We start from the raw sequence: 19,954 nt of genomic DNA, 5'->3' as shown, positions 1-19,954 counted from the left end.
ATACAATTTTACCCATTTAAAGTGTACAGTGTTTTTCTATGTAGTCAGGTATATGCAACCATCACCACAGTTAATTTTAGAACATTTTCTTTTAATCTTGAAAAGAAACCCCATGCCTTTCAGTTATCATCCCCCCTCCTTAACCCCCCCCCCTTTTATCCCCAGCTCTAATTTACTTTCTGTCTCTATGTATTTCCCTTGTTATGGACATTTCATATGAATAGAATCATGTGGCCATTTTTGGTGGACCATCCTTTGCCCATTTTTTAAATTGGGTTATTTGTCCTTTTTTCATTATTGAGTTATAAGAGTTCTTTATTCTAGACTCAAATCCTTTATCAGATATATGATTTGCAAATATTTTCTCTTATTATGTGGGTTGTCTTTTCAGTTAACTGATGTCCCTTGAAGAACAAAAGTTTTTAATTTCGATGAAGTCCAATTTATCTATTATACTTGTTGCTTTTTCTTTTGGTGTCACATCTAAGAATCCTTTGCCAAATTCAAGGTTGTAAAGGCTAATCCCTAAGTTTTCCAGTTTAAGCTCTTTTATATAGGTCTTTGATCCATGTGAGCTAATTTTTAGATATGATGTGAAATACGGGTACTGTTTCTTTTTCCTGTGGCTATCCAGTTGTCCCAGCACCATTTGTTGAAAAACCTGTTCTTTCCCCATCAAATGGGCTTGGCACCTTGTCAAAAACCAGTTGACCATAGGTATCTTAGTTTATTTTTGGACTTTTAATTTTATTCCCTTGATCTGTATGTATATCCTTATGCCAGCACCACACCTTATTGATTGTCATTACTTTATAGTAAGTTTTGAAATCAAGACATACAAGTCCTACTCTGTTCTTCCTTTTTCATGACTGTTTTGGCTATTCTGGGTCTCTTGCAACTCCATGTGAAGTTTAATATCAGCTTGTCAGTTTTTACAAAGAAGTCAGCTGGGATTCTGATTGGGATTACACTGAATCTGTAGATCAGTTGTTGGGGGTATTGCCATTTTAGCAATGTTAAGTGTTCCAATCTATGAACAGGGAGTGTTTTTCTAACTATTTAGATCTTTAATTCTTTCAGCAGTATTTTGTAGTTTTGTAGTTTTCAGAGTATAACTTTTGTACTATTTGCTTAATTTATTCCTAAATGTTTTTTTTCTTTTGGATGCTAATGCAAATGGAATTTATTTCTTAACTTCATTTATAATTTTGTAATTTCAAGTGTATAAAAATACAGTTGATTTTTGTATCCAGCACTGTTGCTGAACTCGTTTATTCTAATAAGTGATAGGTTTTTTTTGGTGAATTCTTTCGGATTTTCTACATACAACGTGATGTCATCAATGAGTAAAAATAATTATATTTCTTCTTTTCCAACCTGGAAATTCTTTATCTTAATTAATTCTTAATCTTCCCTAATTGCCCTCACTAGAACCTCCAGTTCACTGTTGAATAAAATCCTCAAGACTGGAAATCCTTATCTAGTTCCTGATCTTAGGGCAAAAACATCCAGTCTTTCACTTTTACTATGCTGTTAGCTGTGGGGTTTTGTAGATGCCCTTTATCAGACTGAGATGTTCCCTTCTAGTCCTAGTTTTTTGAGTGATTTTTATCTTGAGAGGTTGTTGGAGTTTGTCAAATGCTTCTCTCCCCCCCCAACCCCAATTTTGGTCTTTTTAAAATTTTATTGATAAAATTAATTTATTACATTAATTTTTAGGTGTTGTAACAACTTTGCCTTCCTGGTATAAACCTTATCTGGTCATGGTGTATAACTTTTATACTGTTGGATTCAGTTTGTTCATATTTTATTGAGGATTTTTTCCATCTACATTCACAAGAGATTGGTCTGTAGTATTCTTCCAGTGTCTTTGTCTGGTATTGATTATCAGGGTAATACCGGTCTCATGAGTTGGATGGTGTTCCGTACTCTTCCGTTTTTTTTGGAAGAGTTAGTGAAGAATTGGTATTAGTTCTTTAAATGTTTGTTAGGATTCAGGGGTAAAGCCATCTGTACCTGGGCTTTTCTTTGTGGATAGTTTTTTGATTGCTAATTTAGTCTCTTCCCTTGTTAAACATCTACTTCTTAAGTCAGTTTCAGTAGTTTGTGTCTTTTAGGAATTTGCTCATTTCATCTAAATTAATTTGGCGGCATACAATTATTCATAGTATTCTTTTATAATCCTTTTTATTTTTATAAGGTAAGTAGTAATGCCCTCTCTTTTATTTCTGTCTCTAGAAATTTGAGTCTTTCTTTTTATTTTGATCTGTCTGCCTAGAGATTTGTCCGTTTTGTTGATCTTTCCAAAGGACCAGCTTTTGTTTTCATTGATTTTTCTCTACTGTTTCTTTATTCTCTGTTTCATTAATTTCTACTTTAACCTTTATTATTTCTGTCCTTTTGCTTGCGTTAGGTTTAGTTTGCCCTTCTTTATCCGTTGTCTTAAGATGGAAAATTATTTATTCGAAATCTTTTTCTTAATATAGTTATTTATAGTTATTTATAGTTATAAATTTCCCCTCAAGCACTACTTTAGTTGCATCCTACAAGTTTTGATATTTTGTGTCTTCATTATCAGTAATCTCAAATTATTTTGTGATTTCCCTTTGCTTTCTTCTTTGACCCATTGATTATTTAGGAGTGCATTGTTTAATTTCCACATACTTGTTACTTTCCCAATTTTTTTCTTGTTGTTGAGTTCCAATTTCATTCGACTGTGGTTAAGAACGTATTTTGTATTTATATCGTTTTAGATATATTAAATGTATATCCTTTTAAATATATTAAATTTTCTTCTATGCCCTAGAATATAGTCTCTCAAGGAGAATGCTTCATGTGGATTTGAAAAGAATGTATATTCTTTTGGGTGTAGTGTCTATAGATGGCTGCTAGATCTAGTTGGTTTATAGGGTTGTTCAAGTCTTGTATTTGATTGTTGATCTTCTAGTTATTCTACCATTATTGAAGATGAGGTATTGAAGCTGTTGTTGAATTGTCTGTTTTTCCCTTCATTTCTGTTAGTTTTTGCTTCCTGTATTTTATTTTGTTATTAGATACACATATTTTTGTTATGCTTCTGTGGTGGGTTGAGCCTTTTATCATTATAAAATGCCCCCCTTATCTCTGGTCATTCTTTTTTGTTTCAAAGTCTATTTTGTCTGATACTAATATAGCAAGTCTAGCTTTCTTGTGGTTTGCTGTTTGCATAATATCTTTTTCTGCCTTTTTATTTTCAAGCTATTTGTATCTTTGAAGCTGAAGTATGTCTCCTGTAGATGGCACAGTTGACCCTTGAACAATGTGGATTTGAGCTGCATGGGTCCACTTAATACATGAATTTTTTACAGTACTGTGAATATATTTTCTTTTCCTTATGATTTTTTTTTTTTTTAAGATTTTATTTATTCATTTGAGACACAGGGATACAGAGAGAGAGAGCATGAGCAGGGAGAGAGGCAGAGGGAGAAGGAGAAGCAGGCTCCCCGCTGAGCCGGGAGCCTGATGTGGGGCTCCATCCCAGGACCCTGGGATCATGACCTGAGCGGAAGGCAGATGCTTAACCATCTGAGCCACCCAGGTGCCCCTTCCTTATGATTTTCTTAATAACATTTTCTTTTCTCTAGCTTGCTTTATAGTAAGAATGCAGTATATAATACATGTAACATACATAATATGTGCTAATCTACTATTTATGTTATAGTTAAGGCTTCTGGTCAACAGAAGGCTATTAGTAATTAAGTTTTGCGGGAATCAAAAGTTAAACATGGATTTTTGACCTCATGGATGAGGGGTCATGACGTCCTCCTAACCCCACATTGTTCAAGGGTCAATGATACATAGTTGGATTATGTTTCTTTTTTTTAAAATCCAAGTTAACAATCTATTTTTTGATTGTGTGATTTTACTCCACTCAACATTTAATGTTAACTATTGATATAGTTTGATTTATGCCTGCTATTTTACTTTTTGTTTTATATGTGACCTTAGTTTCTCTGTTTGTCCTTTATTTTCTTTTGCATTAAGTGAATGTTTTCTAATTTATGGCATTTTAATTTCTTTATGGATTTTTTTTCTCATTTAAACTGATCTTATTGGTGCTCTTTGTCTTTTTGGGTAGATTCAAATTACCATGTAGACTCCCTTGTTTTAGCCTGAATATTTCCTTTAGTATGTGAGACAGGTCTACAACAGCAAATTTTCTCAGTTTTTGTTTATCTGATAATGTCTTTAGTTCACCTTCATATTTGAAAGATAGTTTTGCTTTATATAGAATTCTTTATTGATAGTCTTTTTCTTTGAGCACTTTGAATATGACATCCCACTGCTGTCTGGTTTCTGTTGTTTCTGCTGCTAGGTCAGCCATTAATCTTGTTGGGATTACCTTGTAAGTGGCAAATCATTTTTCTCTTGCTCCTTTTAAGATTTTATCCTTGTTTGACCATTTTTATTATGATATGTCTGTGGATTTCTTTGAACTTATCTTCCTTGTAGTTCACTGGGCTTTCTGGACATGTAGGCTATTGTTTTTCAGTAAATTTGAGAAGTTTTCAGGCATTATTTCTTCAAATATTTTTTCTGTTCCTTGCTGTCCTCTGGTACTCCCATTACATGGATGTTGTAGAAGAAATTTGGCAGATAAAACAAAATTTTAATAGTGCATGTATTTAAACTGAGCACTATAAGTATAGGAATTTATATCTTAAGAAAGTAATCATACAAGTATATTTGGGTGTATGTGCAAGAAAATATGTTACAACACTTTTATATAGTAAAAAGGTTAGGAAAAAAACTGGAAGGAAATTAAATACGTTATGATACTTTTATACAGTGAAATATTATTAACGATAATAGTTTTAAGTCTTCTTCCATAATTCAAATGGAGTTTATTTGGTATATCGTATAAGGTTATTTTGGTGTACATTTTCTTTCCGCACCTGTACAGGCTTTTTCTAGGGCAGCAATTCTCGTTTTTGTGGTGTCACAACTTCTGTACACTCTTTAAAATTATTGAGGACACCAAAGAGCTTTTGTTGATGTGGATTATGTTTATTAAAAATTATTAATTTGTTAAATTTTTTTTAGCAGTCAGACCCATTACATTTGCATAAACAACATATTTTTTAAAACAAAGATTTTTAAAAACAAACCGGTGAGAAGTCTGGAGTTTTTATAAATTTTGTAGATTTCTAATAATCTAACTTAACAAAAGAGAGCAGGATTCTTTTTTTTTTTTATTGTTATGTTAATCCCCATACATTACATCATTAGTTTTAGATGTAGTATTCCATGATTCATTGTTTGTGCATAACACCCAGTGCTCCATGCAGAATGTGCCCTCCTCAATACCCATCACCAGGCTAACCCATCCTCCCACCCCCCTCTCCTCTAGAACCCTCAGTTTGTTTTTCAGAGTCCATTGTCTCTCATGGTTCGTCTACCCCTCCGATTTCCCCCGCTTCATTCTTCCCCTCCTGCTACCTTCTTCTTCTTTTTTTTTTTTTACCTTAACATATATTGCATTATTTGTTTCAGAGGTACAGATCTGAGATTCAACAGTCTTGCACAATTCACAGAGCTTACCAGAGCACATACCCTCCCCAGTGTCTCTCACCCAGTCACCCCATCCCTCCCACCCCACCCCCCACTCCAGCAACCCTCAGTTTGTTTCCTACAATTAAGAATTCCTCATATCAGTGAGGTCATATGATACATGTCTTTCTCTGTTTGACTTATTTCGCTCAGCATAATACCCTCCAGTTCTATCCACGTCATTGCAAATGGCAAGATCTCATTCCTTTTGATGGCTGCATAATATTCCATTGTATATATATACCACATCTTCTTTATCCATTCATCTGTCGATGGACATCTTGGCTCTTTCCACAGTTTGGCTATTGTGGACATTGCTGCTATAAACATCGGGGTGCACGTACCCTTTTGGATCCCTACTTTTGTATCTTTGGGGTAAATACCCAGTAGAAGAGAGCAGGATTCTTATATCTGCTTCTTGCAGTATATAAAGATGAAGTCTATAGGAAATGAAGTATATGAGTATATAAAGAAAATCTGCCCTGACACAGATTTTTAGTTCAAAGTGCATGAGCCCTTTAATCATCTTTTCAGACAATTATGGATATTCTTCCTTGATAATACACCAGAACTTGACAAGTCGTAGTTTCTTAAAGTTTGGCTGCAGTTTGGAATCTGAAATGTATAAATGAACTTTTCATTCTCTGTTACATTAAAATCCACTGTCTTTTAAATTTTTGAGTAGCTCTGTTTTACTTATCCATGACTTTGTGACATTATGTATTTGTCATTTAGAAAATATTAGTGGACTGAGTTATGCAGATCTTTCAAAGGTTGATACATACTGTTAAACGCTATCAAAAAATCACAGTCATTTATAAATCACCAGTCTCACATGAAAAGCTTTTAAGTGTTGAGATGTCATGCTCACAGTGATGGATACAGTTTTCAAATTCTAATTTTCATTTGAAAGCACAAATTTTTATCACTGGCAGCAATACTTCATTGTAGAGTAAATGCCTGCAAAATACCCAAGTCCAAATAATGATAGTTTGTCTGTTAATGGTTCCCTCAAGTAAAGATATTGTTCTCTGAAAATGAACAGCTAATTCAGTTCACAAATCCACTGATCACACAGTTACTTTTCCTCAAGACCTTATTACACTGACTATGTGCCCTTATTCAGAAAGAATCTTCCTCTAGCAATTTTTAATCTTTAAATTGTTGGATTTTATCTATTTACATTTCGTATCTAATTTTTTTGAAGTTAATGTGTTTTGTCTCTGGCTTCTTTTAAGAGTAGAGAAGAGAAGATATAACCCAGTGTATAAATGGAAGGTTTGGTCTTAGACAGCTTATACATTATAACAAAAAGAGAAGAAAAAATTTAGGGTATGTTGGTAGATTGAACAATGTAAATGTGGGGGATATAATGTTATAAGTTGCAAAGTCCCAAGCTGAAAGTGAGGTGGGGTTGGGGAGGGAGTATTGGAAGAGTAAAGAGAGAAAGGAGAGGAAGTGACAAGGGAAATGTAACAGCATTGCTGGGCCAAAGTGAAGACCTACCTGAAATTTGTAGTCAGGAGTTTAAAGTGAAACTAGTCAGTCAGTACATGTGTGTGCGCACGCACGCATACATACACATGCATGCCCACCCTTTAGTCAACCTGACCCACAGGTCTGGAGCTCATTTCCACCCGCACCCATTGCTAATAATTAATCCTGGCCTCCCAAGCAAGAAATGGGCTAGATCAAAGGATGAAGTAGGCAGTAGAAACCGCTAGGATGTACAGATCCTAGGATGACTTACTGTTTTTAAGTCTGTACCAAGTTAAATAAAGGATCATGAAGCTGGTTTGCTTCTGCTAAATATTGATTTTGGGGGGAACATGTCATATGTATGGTGACTGCTATAGGCTATGGCAGGGGAGAGGTAATTAGGGGGAAGAAATAGTAGAAATAGCTAGAATCCAGTAGTGTAAGCTTCTGTGTAGGTTCTATGGCAGCCTCTCAAATCCTTTCTCCCCTTACGTCCCTCCCTTTTTGTTCTGGGTAGCAAGAAAGGGTCTTGTCTACTGACGCCCTGGGTCCCTGGGTGGGCCCTACCATATGATTCAGAGCTCAGAAGAAGGCCTGCTTTCCCGGCTGCATTTCCCTGATGCTGAGTCTGTCCTGGCCCCAGCTTTGATTCACCTAATTATTTTCTCTGGTAATGTACATTCTTCTAGACTGAGACCCACAACCCAATAAAATATTAGTATTTAAAGAGTTTAGGCTTTACAGTTAGGCTTCCTGGTTTCAAACCCTGGCTCTTGAGACTTAATCTCTCTAAATCTTACTTCACCGTATCTATCTCATAAGGTTGTGAAAATTATCTGACATAATTCATATAAAACATTAGAACAGTATGTAGACATAGCAAATGCTCCATGAATATTAGGTATCATTATTTGTATTTTTTGAGGAAACACTAGAGCTATCACTTAGTTACTGTCTATCAAAGAATATTAGCAGTTCTATTGTCAGCTCTTGTAGAGATGGTGTAGTGTAATTTCTCACAGCATAGTGCTAGACCAGACTGATTGGATATAAATCCTGATACTGCCACTGACTACTTTGAGGCCTGACCAGTTTCACTGGTGCTTGCTGCCAGTCTCTTCATTTATACCTCATTTGTGCGTACCTGCCTTATATAGTTGCTCTAAGGGTTATGAGTCAATGCGTAGAACTCATATAAACATCTAAATGCTTAGAATAGTGCCTGGAACATAACAGGCATTCCATAAATTTCTTGCTGCTGTTATTAACTCTAAGAAACATTGACTCATCCAGTTTAGTACCGAGAGGGCCTTAGAATTTAGCACAACTTCTTTTATAGATGAGAATGTGAAGCTCTGAAATTTCACAGCTAGATACCGGAAAATGTTTGTCCTGTATTTCCTAACTCCTAATTTAATGTTCTGTTTGCCATGCTTCCTCCACAAAATGTCTCTATAAAGGGATGTATTAGTAGCATTAACCAGCAAAACAATTACCGTCACTTATGTAACCACATTTAAGGAGCTTTTCTATGCAAATACTACAATTAACTAGATTTAAATAACATTTAAATAATTATATTTCTGCCCTTTGGGGCCTTAGGAGAATCCACTGAATATTACACATTACTTGTATAGAAGGAGTATAAATCCATAATGATCCTTCTAAGGATTTTATAACCTACTCCTTTTAATAGATTTGAAATAATGCTCTCCATTGGTAGAAAGGTAATACTATGGGGCATCTGGGTGGCTCAGTCAGTTAAGCCACCGACCCTTGATTTCTGCTCAGGTTATGATCTCAGGATCCTGAGATCAAGCCGCCACCACCACCACCCCCTCAGTCTCTGTGCTCAGTGGGGAGCCTGCGTGTCCCTCTTCTCTCCCGCCCCACTATCATGTGCGTGCACCCATGCGCACTCTCTCTCTCAAGTAAATACAATTTAAAAATTAAAAAAAAAAGAAAGACAATACCATGCCTATGATCTACCAGTAGTGAACTCTATAATTTTTTGTTTTTCCAGTAAAACTGATGAATTTGTAGAATGATAGCCAGGGTTAAAGGCACAGTCTTAAGCCAGGCTAGCTGTAGTATAAACTCAATCTAAGGATTCCTGTTCCCTTTAAGGGGATGTAACTTTTTGGATAGGCTATTTTTCAAAAGGTATTCTAAACCAAATTAGGGCATATAAACAAATAATTGAGTCAGTTCTTGATAACTCAAGATTGTCATTATTATTACTGTTTATATAGTTGCTAAAAATAAAAGGATACCCACATTAGTTCCTAAGGCTGTTTGTTCCCACATCAAATAACTACTTTTTAACAGTTTTATTGAGATGCAATGTGCATATGATAACATTTACCTATTTTAAGTGTGCAATTCAGTGAATATTAGTAAATTTATACAGTTGTGCAACTATTACCACAATCCACTGATAGAACATTTCATCACCACAAATGTTACAAGTTTTTATGCAGTCAATCCCCACTTCTACCCCCAAGTCTAGGCAGCCACTTAACCTGCTTTCCATCTGTATAAATTTATATTTCTGGACATCTCATATAAATGGAATCATACAGTATATAATCTTGCAGTTCATCCATATTACGGCTTGCATGAATATTTCATTCCTTTTTACTGCTAAATAGTATTCCATGATATGAAATGAATATTCCACATTTTGTGTGTATGTGTGTGTGCTGGCTTCTAGGTGCTCAGCTGTGTTCTAGACTTAGAGATGTTCCAAATGTATCTATTATTTGGGACTCACAGATAACAAAGTTGAGAAACCCTAATAGGGTAAGGGATAAGAGTGTACATGAGTTTTGGCTCCTGCAGAACCTTTACAAAGTGGGAGAAGAGACAATTTCTTAATAGCAAAGATGCTAAGCAGTCAAAACAGTCCACTACATCAGATGTTTGACCCAAATAAATGAATTGCTTCAATAATATTTGTCATTGTTTTTTGCCTAATTTGCTAAGAAACTGAGAACCTGAGTAGTTCAGCACCCCGAATATCAACAAATGTTCACTACAGAGAATAGTTTACATCATTCTTTCTATATTCATGGTACCCTTGGCATTTACAGATTAAAATTTTAAATTTTAGCTGTTTGTGAGTTATGCACAGTAGTTTGTCATTAGGCCCAGATGTTTATTTGAGTTGCACTGCTGGTGTGTGGGACCAGCTTCCTTAGCCTAGCAGCTAGATTTCAGGGCTACTGTATTCTTTTCTTGTTTTACCACATAGGAACTAATTCTTATAGATCTGGAGGCATCACACACAGTTTTCAATTATACCTTGTCATATTTTAGGTGCCCTATGCCTCAAGTCTTCTTGCTGATGTCAGTGACCTAGTCTGCTATATTCCTATCTTTAGTCCTTCTATTTTGCTTGCTTTTTATTTTATTTTTTTTTTTTGAGATTTCATTTATTTGAGAGAGAGATAGCAAGAGAGCACAAGGGGGGTGAGAGGGGGTGGGAAGAGGGAGAAACAGGCTCTCTGCTGAGCAGGGAGCCCAATACAGGGCTCCATCCCAGGACCCTGGGATCGTGACCTGAGCCAAAGGCAGACACTTAACTGACTGAGCCACCCAGGTGCCCCTTTCACTTGCTTTTTAAAAACATTACTTTGCTAACTCATTTTGGTTGTTCTTCATTGTAAACCCCTAAATATCTACCTTATTATAAGGCAATATCTTTACATTTTCTTCTTTTTAACTGGAAGAATTATCCTATGTTGTCCAGTACATTTTATGAAAATGTTCATTGAACTGGAGGGTATTATTATGTTGAGTAAAATAAGTCAAACAGAGAAAGACATGTATCACATGATCTCACTGATATGAGGAATTCTTAATTGTAGGAAACAAACTGAGGGTTGCTGGAGTGGGGGGTGGGGTGGGAGGGATGGGGTGACTGGGTGAGAGACACTGGGGAGGGTGTGTGCTCTGGTAAGCGCTGTGAATTGTGCAAGACCGTTGAATCTCAGATCTGTACCTCTGAAACAAATAATGCAATATATGTTAAGAAAAAAAAAAAAGAAGAAGAAGAAGGTAGCAGGAGGGGAAGAATGAAGCGGGGGAAATCGGAGGGGTAGACGAACCATGAGAGACAATGGACTCTGAAAAACATTTCAAACAGGGTTCTAGAGGGGAGGGGGGTGGGAGGATGGGTTAGCCTGGTGGTGGGTATTGAGGAGGGCACATTCTGCATGGAGCACTGGGTGTTATGCACAAACAATGAATCATGGAACACTTCATCTAAAACTAATGATGTAATGTATGGGGATTAACATAAGAATAAAAAAAATGAAAATGTTCATTGAGCTACCTTTCTGCTATTTATAATTCTAATTCAGCTCTTAATTATTTGCATGATAGAGGAGGGCAGTGACATAAATCATAATCTTTGAAAACATGATTTGGCTTAAGAATGAATTAACATAATTTTTCTCTTTTTGAACATCATCTTTACCATTGTAATTATGCTTTGTTTAGACTAAAACTAGTTTATTGTAAAAATAATTTACATTGTTTAAAAACACACGAAAGGATAGGAAAGGAAGTATGGATGTTAGGCTAAGGAATAATCACAGTGGGGTTAAGAGGAAACACAGTTTAATACACCAAGCTAGTTTCTACATGTATTAGTTTATCTTATGCCTGAAATGTTGTGATTGTTTGCATATATGAGAAAAGGGGATTGGACAAAAATTATTGAAAAGATGAAGGACTGTCATTTCTTATTTCAGCCTTTAATAACCTCTTTAAATGAACTCTTAGTATCGTCTAAAAAGGCTACTTAACAATCTTAACGTTTTATGAAATCCAAAATTTTTTTCCCACGAGGATTTAAAATAGCTATTACATTTGGAGTCTGAGCCCTGTGAAAGATGACTGTATGTCTTTCCAAGATTTTTAAAAATTGGCACTGTCTTACATGATTCCTGGGCACAGTTTGTTTATTGGATTCTTTTTTCCATGGGTATTCAAAATAAATAGGTACTTGTTATTGAATTGGGAAAAAATAGCGTAACTATAAAACCGATTACAGCTTGTACTGGAAAGAATCTTGCCATCTGATTGGAAATATTTTTCCAGTTTGTTGACCTATTTGAAATTCCTAAGAGCTATTTTTCTTTCCAGCTTTCAAACATCAAATTCATTCTGAGGTCAGTTTGGTTCATTCTAGGGACTAAAGAAATGAGTAAATTTGGTTTTGTGTTCTCCTTAAAACTTGTCTTAAGGACATATTTATTGAATATTTTAAATGCCACTATGATTACTACTTTGTAATGACTATTTGCACTGGATTAAAAATAATCTTATGAGAAATCATAATTGATGCTTCTCAATCCTGCCCCCACTGTTGCTCTTATTAACCATGTAGTATATGATAGCACTTACCTAGAGTAGTGTTTTTAAAAAGCGTGATCCATGGATACATATGGTATGAAGGTCCTGTTTCTCCTATAATCTTTTAGCATTGTTTATAATATTGTATCTTTGTATTGTTTAGACGTATGAATTCTGATGCATTTCAGATGTCATGTTGGTTTAACCAAAATACCTTATTCCAGTGTTTTTTCAAAACTCATACTGTTTTCTTCATTGTTACTTTTTCTGCAATGGCAAGAAAAATCAGTTCCTTAAGTTATCTTGCTCCACTAAAGAGGCCCTGGGGAGACAAAAAATATGAGCTTTAAGAGTAAAAAAAGGCTTAGTGTGTTTTAATCTTTCACAAATAATTATTTAGGAAATGTTTGCCTAAATATCTTAAGATCTTTCTGCATCTATTTCTAATTACTATTAATGGAACCGTATTTCCATATGCCAGGAACCTCGGTGGAAACTGAGCTGGCATAGGGAGGAAAAGGGGAAAATCTGCCAGTTTTGTCACTGAGCCCTCTTTCTAATGTGCTTCTCCTAACTTTGTTGCTATTGCTTCAGCCCTTCACTGTCTATTGTAAGCAATATGGGAGCTGCCTCCTGACGGGTCTTCCCAACCAGTCCCTCTGCCTTCCAGTTCATCCTTCTTGTTACTTAGAATCCTATAGCTGATTGCTGCCACCATACATATTCAAGATCAATTCCATACTCTTTAAGAGTTGTTATGTAAGGCCTTTTATCTAGCCCTTTCTTGTTTCTTTTAATACCCAAACATAAGGAACTACTTTCAGTTTCCTGAATGTAATTCATTTCACTCCCCCTTAACTTGTACTGTTCCCTTTGCCCAAAAAGCCTTCCTGGCTCTCATATGCTTTGCTAATTGCTATTTCTCTTTGATTTACCTTTAGTATTGCTTAAATATTAATTCTTCTGTGAAGTCTTTTGACATCCTCTTTCTCCTTGTAGCCATCTTCCCTTGTGTTCTTTATCAGAATATAAGCAAACTTATGCTTTATATTTAGCTTAGAAAACTACCTTGTATTTGATTTAAGCTTGTAAATTCTTGTAGGTGTAATAGCCATCTGTGGTATTTCTGTAACTTACAGTGAACAAAGACCCGGAGGATCAAGGGTGAGAAATGGAGTGAATATACAAATGGAGAACAACCTTACAACCCAGAAAGCTGAACAATAACTTTAACAATCGACCCACAGTGGCCAGGACTTGATCAATAACTGCCAGGTTCCCTAATTTTTATCCTTGCTTCCAACTTTGAACCAATCAGAGCAAGCCAAATACGTACCCCCCCCCCCCCCCCCCCCCCCCCCCCCCGATCAGCCACATAAGATGTCCCACTCCTGCTTAGCTCACCTTCAGCTTGCCATGCCAACATCCTCCAATCAGGGCACACTTGAAACCTTCCCTTTTTTCCACTATGAAGCTTTCCCATTCTTTAGCCTGCACTTGAGTCTGCCTGAACACAAGTGATGGTGGCTGACTCCCTTGCCTCTAGCAAGCTGAAATAATAGCCTTTGCTTCTCTCATTTATTTCTATACAAGGGGCAAAGCTATTTATTTTATATTTATTTACATCCGAAGAGATTAATGGTAAGTGTAGTTTATAAACCGTATTTCTTGTGCCAGCTGTATTTTGTGATTTTTCTGCATGTTTTATAAACATAGAGGTTTATATTTTAAAAAGGTGAAGACAGGTTTTTGTTAAAAGGATTCTCTTGAATGGAAAGATAAACAGAAGAAAAATCTGTCACTTAATAGTAACAAAATCCTAGTCAAATTTTAATCTTACTTGAGATTTTTGTCTCAGATATAGTTTTTAAAATTCTTTATTTGGTTAATTAAACCATAACTTTTTTTAAAAAAATCAATACATGGAAGAGATTTAAACATTAAAGGCATTTGGGTTTTATTTATTATGTTGAGCATACTTTTATTCTTGTTTTTAAAATATTAGGTATGCATGTTTAATTTCATTAAGTAATTTTTGCATCATTTACTGCTTTTTATTTAACCTATTAGTATAATATACTATATAAATAGATTTCTTACTATTGAACCATGTATATGTTCCTAAAATAACCATGCTTGGTTTGGTGAATTATTTTTAATATGTCCACTCATTTTATAAAGCCCCTTTCATTTTTGTAAAGATTCTAAAAATGACCAAAACCTATACCCTGATTTTTTTTTTTTGCATACCGTCATTTATATTTCTACAATTGAATGACTAATAAGGCTACTTTAAATAATTTTGAACCTATGAAAAAGATAGCTTTTTATCTGTCTAGTGCTTTATTTTACTAAAGTTACTCTCAGTTTATTTATTGCTTGAATTTTCTCTTAACAGATATTCCCTTCGGAGAGGTAGCTCCTTCACATTTTTAACACCTGGCCCCCATTGGGACTTCACTTTGGTAAGTAGCTACCTGGGTATTTTATGTCGAGACATTGACAGAATTAATTCCTAGGTTGTCTTTCAGTCTGGTGTACAACTCAGTTGTCTGTACTTCTCTGAATATCTTGAGGTACAGTGTTTCTGTCACCCTCTTTGGCAGCCTAATTTAATTCTTTTCTCTTCTGCTAACAAGCTAAAAACAACTTTTACTTCAATTAAATATAAAACATTTTAAAAAGTATCAGATCTATTTATTTTTAACCTTATGCAATCCTTTCTCTTATTCCTACCAGTTTTAAAATTAAGAGAATATATTATGAAACATGAAGTTGTTTTTATGTACATACTCTAACAACTTTTTCCTTGGCTGAAAAATATAAAAGTGATTGCAGATGATATATATGTTGAATGAATTATTTTCTTATTAATCATCCTAGAATCCTAGTCTATTTTTAGAATGAGACTTTACAGAATGAGACTTTACAGAGGCATCTAACTGTGCAAAATGACACCAGACAGTTGATTCTTTTTGTAATTAAAAACTCATTACCTTATAATACTCATATAAATAATGTATGTACAAATAGAACATGATTCTTATGTTTTCTTATTTGGAGGAAATAGCAAAAATCATTCTGTTTCTAGTTTGCCAAGCTTTACCTGATCGTGTGCTGATGGGTTCAGCGATACATATTTAATTCGCACTCTGTTCCTTTGTATTTAATTTATATTTCTACTGGGGACTTCTGTTTGAGATTTCTGTACTCTTATACAAGTTACTTATATTAATTGGTCAGTAAAGCATTCATAGCAAGAGTCTCCTGATTTTAATACAGTTCTCTATTCTCCTTGAGACTTTTTTCATCTTGTTTTTTTCCCTTAGTAGTTGACAAGCCTAAACTCAAACAGAAAAACTTTAGTAAAGAAGGGTCTCCAAACTTGATTTTGCGACCTATCAGCAAAAATATTTTGAACACGTACACCTGATATATTTATTTAGGATTTTTATGTATGTACCACCATTATTAACTAATAATGCAAAGCACAGTACTCAACCTATGGTGAAGTTCATGATAGTGGATATAAGTTTATATTTCAAATAGCCATGACATTTTCACAGTGTGCAGTCAATTTCTGGGAACTGATTAGATCACCATTGTCTAACCTTATAATGTGGGTGATGATGAGTTCATCTGTGTATTAAATATTAGTAAAGCTTATTTTTAAGGATTAATAAATACATAAAACCAGAAGTTCTAACATTTTCCTCCTGCACTCCAGGGAAGATATCTTGCATGTCCTTTGGGATGGGTACATCCCACTTGGGAAAAACACTTTTGTAGAGTTCTCTCATTACAAAAGAAATAGCTCAGTTCATGTATTAAAACGTTTGGAATGTGATTAAGGAGTACTAAGAGGGAGATTTATAAACTTTCACATACATAGTTTAAGAAAAGAAAAGAACAAAAGTAAGCATCTAACTCAAGTAATTAGAGAAAGAAAAGTAGAATGAACCAAAGAAAATAGAAGGAAAAATGAGAATGGATAAAAATAAAATCAGCACCCAGTCATGATAAAATTCTTGGCAAACGGGGGAATAGAACTTTCTTAGCCTGAGACCTGCCACAAACAACATGTTTTGTAATGATAATATGTTAGAAACATTCCCTTAAAATTTTGAAAAAAAAGCCTGCTGTCAACATGTCTATCCAGCATTGTACTGGTACTTCTAGCCAGCACAGTAAGACAGGAAAACAAGTGGTATTCAAATTCAAAAGGAAGAGACAGTAGGATTTCATTACTTAGGGACAATATGACTATCTACATAGAATATCCCAGAGAATATTAATAGCAGCTATTAGAATTAATAAGAGTTCAAGCAAGGGCGCCTGGGTGGCTCAGTGGGTTAAGCGACTGCCTTCGGCTCAGGTCATGATCCTGGAGTCCCTGGATCGAGTCCCGCATCGGGCTCCCTGCTCGGCAGGGAGCCTGCTTCTGCCTCTGACCCTCCCCCCTCTCATGTGCTCTCTCTCCCGTTCTCTCTGTCTCAAATAAATAAAAAAAATCTTTAAAAAAAAAATAAGAGTTCAAGCAAGATTACTGGCTATAAAATTTGTAAAAAGGAGTCAATAAAATGTGTATATATACTGGCAATAAACAAATGTGATTTGTAAAGATGCTTTTATTGAAATAAAAGTTTTTTAAACTATGAATAAATCTATGAAAAGATCTGTGAGATTTTTATGGGAAAAATTGGAAAGCATTAATAAAGAATATAGACACCAAAGTAAATGGAAAGATAGGCATGTAAGGAAAGGCTCAATAACCTAAAAATGTTAGTACTCCCCCTATTAATTTATAAATTCAGTGCAGTGCAGTTCTGATAGAAATCCCATTAGAATGTAAGAGATCTCATTCTACAATTCAGGAAGAAAAGTAGAAAGCCCAGAGCAGCAAAGGTATTGTACAAGTCAGGGAACGTATGACTTAACTGGATTAGCTGTTAAGGCTTACTCCACAGGTACAGTAATTATGGAACCACAATGTGGATGAAGGTCTAGGTAGATAGGCCAACGTCATAAGATCAAGAACCCAGAAACTGACATATGTATGAGAACTTACTGCATTGTAGACATTAGAAGGAAAGGTGCCTGCAACAATGGTATTAGCAGTGCGGACAGTTAGATATGCCATCTTATACCATATACAAACAAATAAATTCTGGATGGATTGAATATGTAAATCAGAAAAGCAAAACTTTAAAATATTTGAAAATATAGTAGAATGTTTTAAAATCTGTTAAATGTCTTTATACATATGCAAATACATGTACATGATTTTATATAAATGCATAAGTACAATCATGAATGAGCTTTTCCCTCAGTACACTTCTTTTTGTTTGGCAGTTTCCTCCTTCCTTCCTCTCTTCTCCCCTGTCAATCCTTCCATCCCCAACCTCCACTCTAACCCATGTCAGCAATACCATACCTATCCTTCTGTGTTTTGCTCAGAAGTGTGTATTTACACACACGCACACACACAGCCTTACAAATAAGATACACACATGCAGGATCTTTGCTTTGTTTTTCAAAATTAGGATCATATTACTCATATTTTTCTAGATCTTCTGGATATGACCTTAGGATCAATAAAGATTTTTTGTCAACTCATTTTTAGTTTTTTTCCAATCCTGATTTATATTGTTCTTTCAGGTCTTCTATCATTTTCTTAATGTCTTTTAGCTAACTTTGGAATAGTATGTCATAGTTTTGCTCTTCTTTGAGTATTTCGTTCTCAAGTGCTTTCATTCCCTGTAAGGATGTTATTCTTTCCCTTTTCCCATTTTTCTTAGAGTTATTTCGTGCAAGATTTGACTTGGAGAATTTTCTGTTCATTTTAATGTGAATTTAGTTTTTCTGAACTTTACAAAGAGGTTTGGTTCCGATAACTTTTCTAACTTCAGAGAGAGAAGCTCCCTCTCTACTTTTTATGGCGCCTTGCTTCTGTGATTTCCAGGCTCCATCTATTTTCCCCACTTCCATCTGGACTCTATCTTTCCTTTTCTCTGTTGTCCCTGTCCTGCTCCATTTTGATTCCACTACCACCAGTTTCTCCTTGGGGTGGAGTCAGGTCCTGGAAGGGCACCCTGGCTGGTCAGTTTTGAGAGTTCACAAGAGCTAGACTGTGTCACAGGTAATCTGAAAAGTTATTTTGAGGTGTGAGTGGGTGATGTGTTACTTAAGGATTCTTCTTCAATAGTGATGAAGGACAGAAATGAGATTGTACACAGTTTCGCCACTATAGGCACCAGCAGGGCTGAGTGAGGATGATGAATGATAACTACAAGTGTGTTGTCTCCCAGCAGATAAATCCTGCTTCAGGCAACAAGTCTTAATTACTTTGGGCCATGAGAAAAGGGTATTTTTTTTCGAGTGAAGACCCTCCCCCCTCCATAGGATAAATAATTTGTTTGTTTTTAAAAAAAATTGTTGCCTTTATGTTTAAAACATATTTTACTTTTTCTCATAACAAGTAGTCAGTCCTTGACTTACATAAGAGTTCTGAAAAAACTTTATATAAGGTTTTTGAATAGGGTGGAACTTCGCAGCATGAGATGATTCAGGCTGGGGAGACTATTTAAACAGTATGCTAGAGATAATTTATGAACATCCCTCAAAAATATTTTTTTTTTCAAAAATAATTTTCTTATGAGTACAGCTTCACTTTTTTAAAGTGATTTTTCTGGTTTTATGAGGTCTTTGCTTAATGAGGTAACATGCATTCCTTCTATATAAGAATGAAATCTTTTTTTTCATATAGAAAAGAAAGCGGAGAGCAAAAGACGATGATGTCGTAAGCCTTAACAGCCTTGATCTGAAGGTAAGCCTTCCTGCTCTGTCAAAGCATTTAAAAATATGCAGATAGTGTTTTATTTTTGTGCTATAAGGATAATGAACGCTAATTTTTAAAAAAATTATAAGTGCAAAACTGAATAATATGGGCTCTTACAGGTATCTTCCTTTTTTCTGTTGTACTTTTTGTTAAGAATGAGGTAAAAGCCTTCCTAAGAACAATGTTAGGCTTTAGCTAGTGATCTCACACTCAAATGCCTAAAGAGGCCAGGCGTATGGTGTATGCAAGGAGGAAGGAAGGGAGGGACTATGGTGGAAAAGAGAAATGTGCCCTCCTGCAAGAGGCAGCTGCTATTGTGCTCTAGCCCACGGCTCCTTGTAGGACTGTCAAAATCTGGATTTTTATGTGAAATCTCCCAGTCTTTATATGTTGGACCATGCAAACCAAACAGCTCGTCTGCAGGTCCAAAGTGGCCGTGCATTTCCAATGTGTGACATGTGACTAACTGAAATCCAGTGCACACTTAAAAAATAATTATGTATCCTTTTATGTAAAACTGTAGTTAAGTCCCCAAACCTGGTATCTATGGAATTACTTAGTCCGTTTTTATCAGTTGGCAAACTTTACAGAACCATCTTGGTTTTAAGGAACCTTTTTAAAGATTGTTACATAAAGGTTACATACATTTTAAGCGGGATTTTAAAAATGTTTGACATCATGTGTAAC

The 19,954-nt window shown here is 35.2% G+C and overlaps 1 protein-coding gene across 1 annotated transcript in view; it reads left to right on the top strand.

Moving 5' to 3' along the window:
• The window catches only part of NET1 (neuroepithelial cell transforming 1), a 61,769-nt gene that overhangs the window by 5,474 nt on the left and 36,341 nt on the right, over window positions 1–19,954 (top strand). The window contains exons 2-3 of the mRNA XM_021696690.2: window positions 14,828–14,894; window positions 19,196–19,255. Coding sequence (XP_021552365.1) covers window positions 14,828–14,894; window positions 19,196–19,255 — 127 coding nt within the window. The remainder of the gene's footprint in view (window positions 1–14,827; window positions 14,895–19,195; window positions 19,256–19,954) is intronic.

The sequence above is a fragment of the Neomonachus schauinslandi genome, chromosome 5 (genome assembly GCF_002201575.2).
Source record: "Neomonachus schauinslandi chromosome 5, ASM220157v2, whole genome shotgun sequence".
Classification (NCBI taxonomy): Eukaryota; Metazoa; Chordata; class Mammalia; order Carnivora; family Phocidae; genus Neomonachus; species Neomonachus schauinslandi.
The sequence above is the reverse complement of the archived record's forward strand: the minus strand, read 5'-3'. Positions and strand labels throughout refer to the sequence as shown.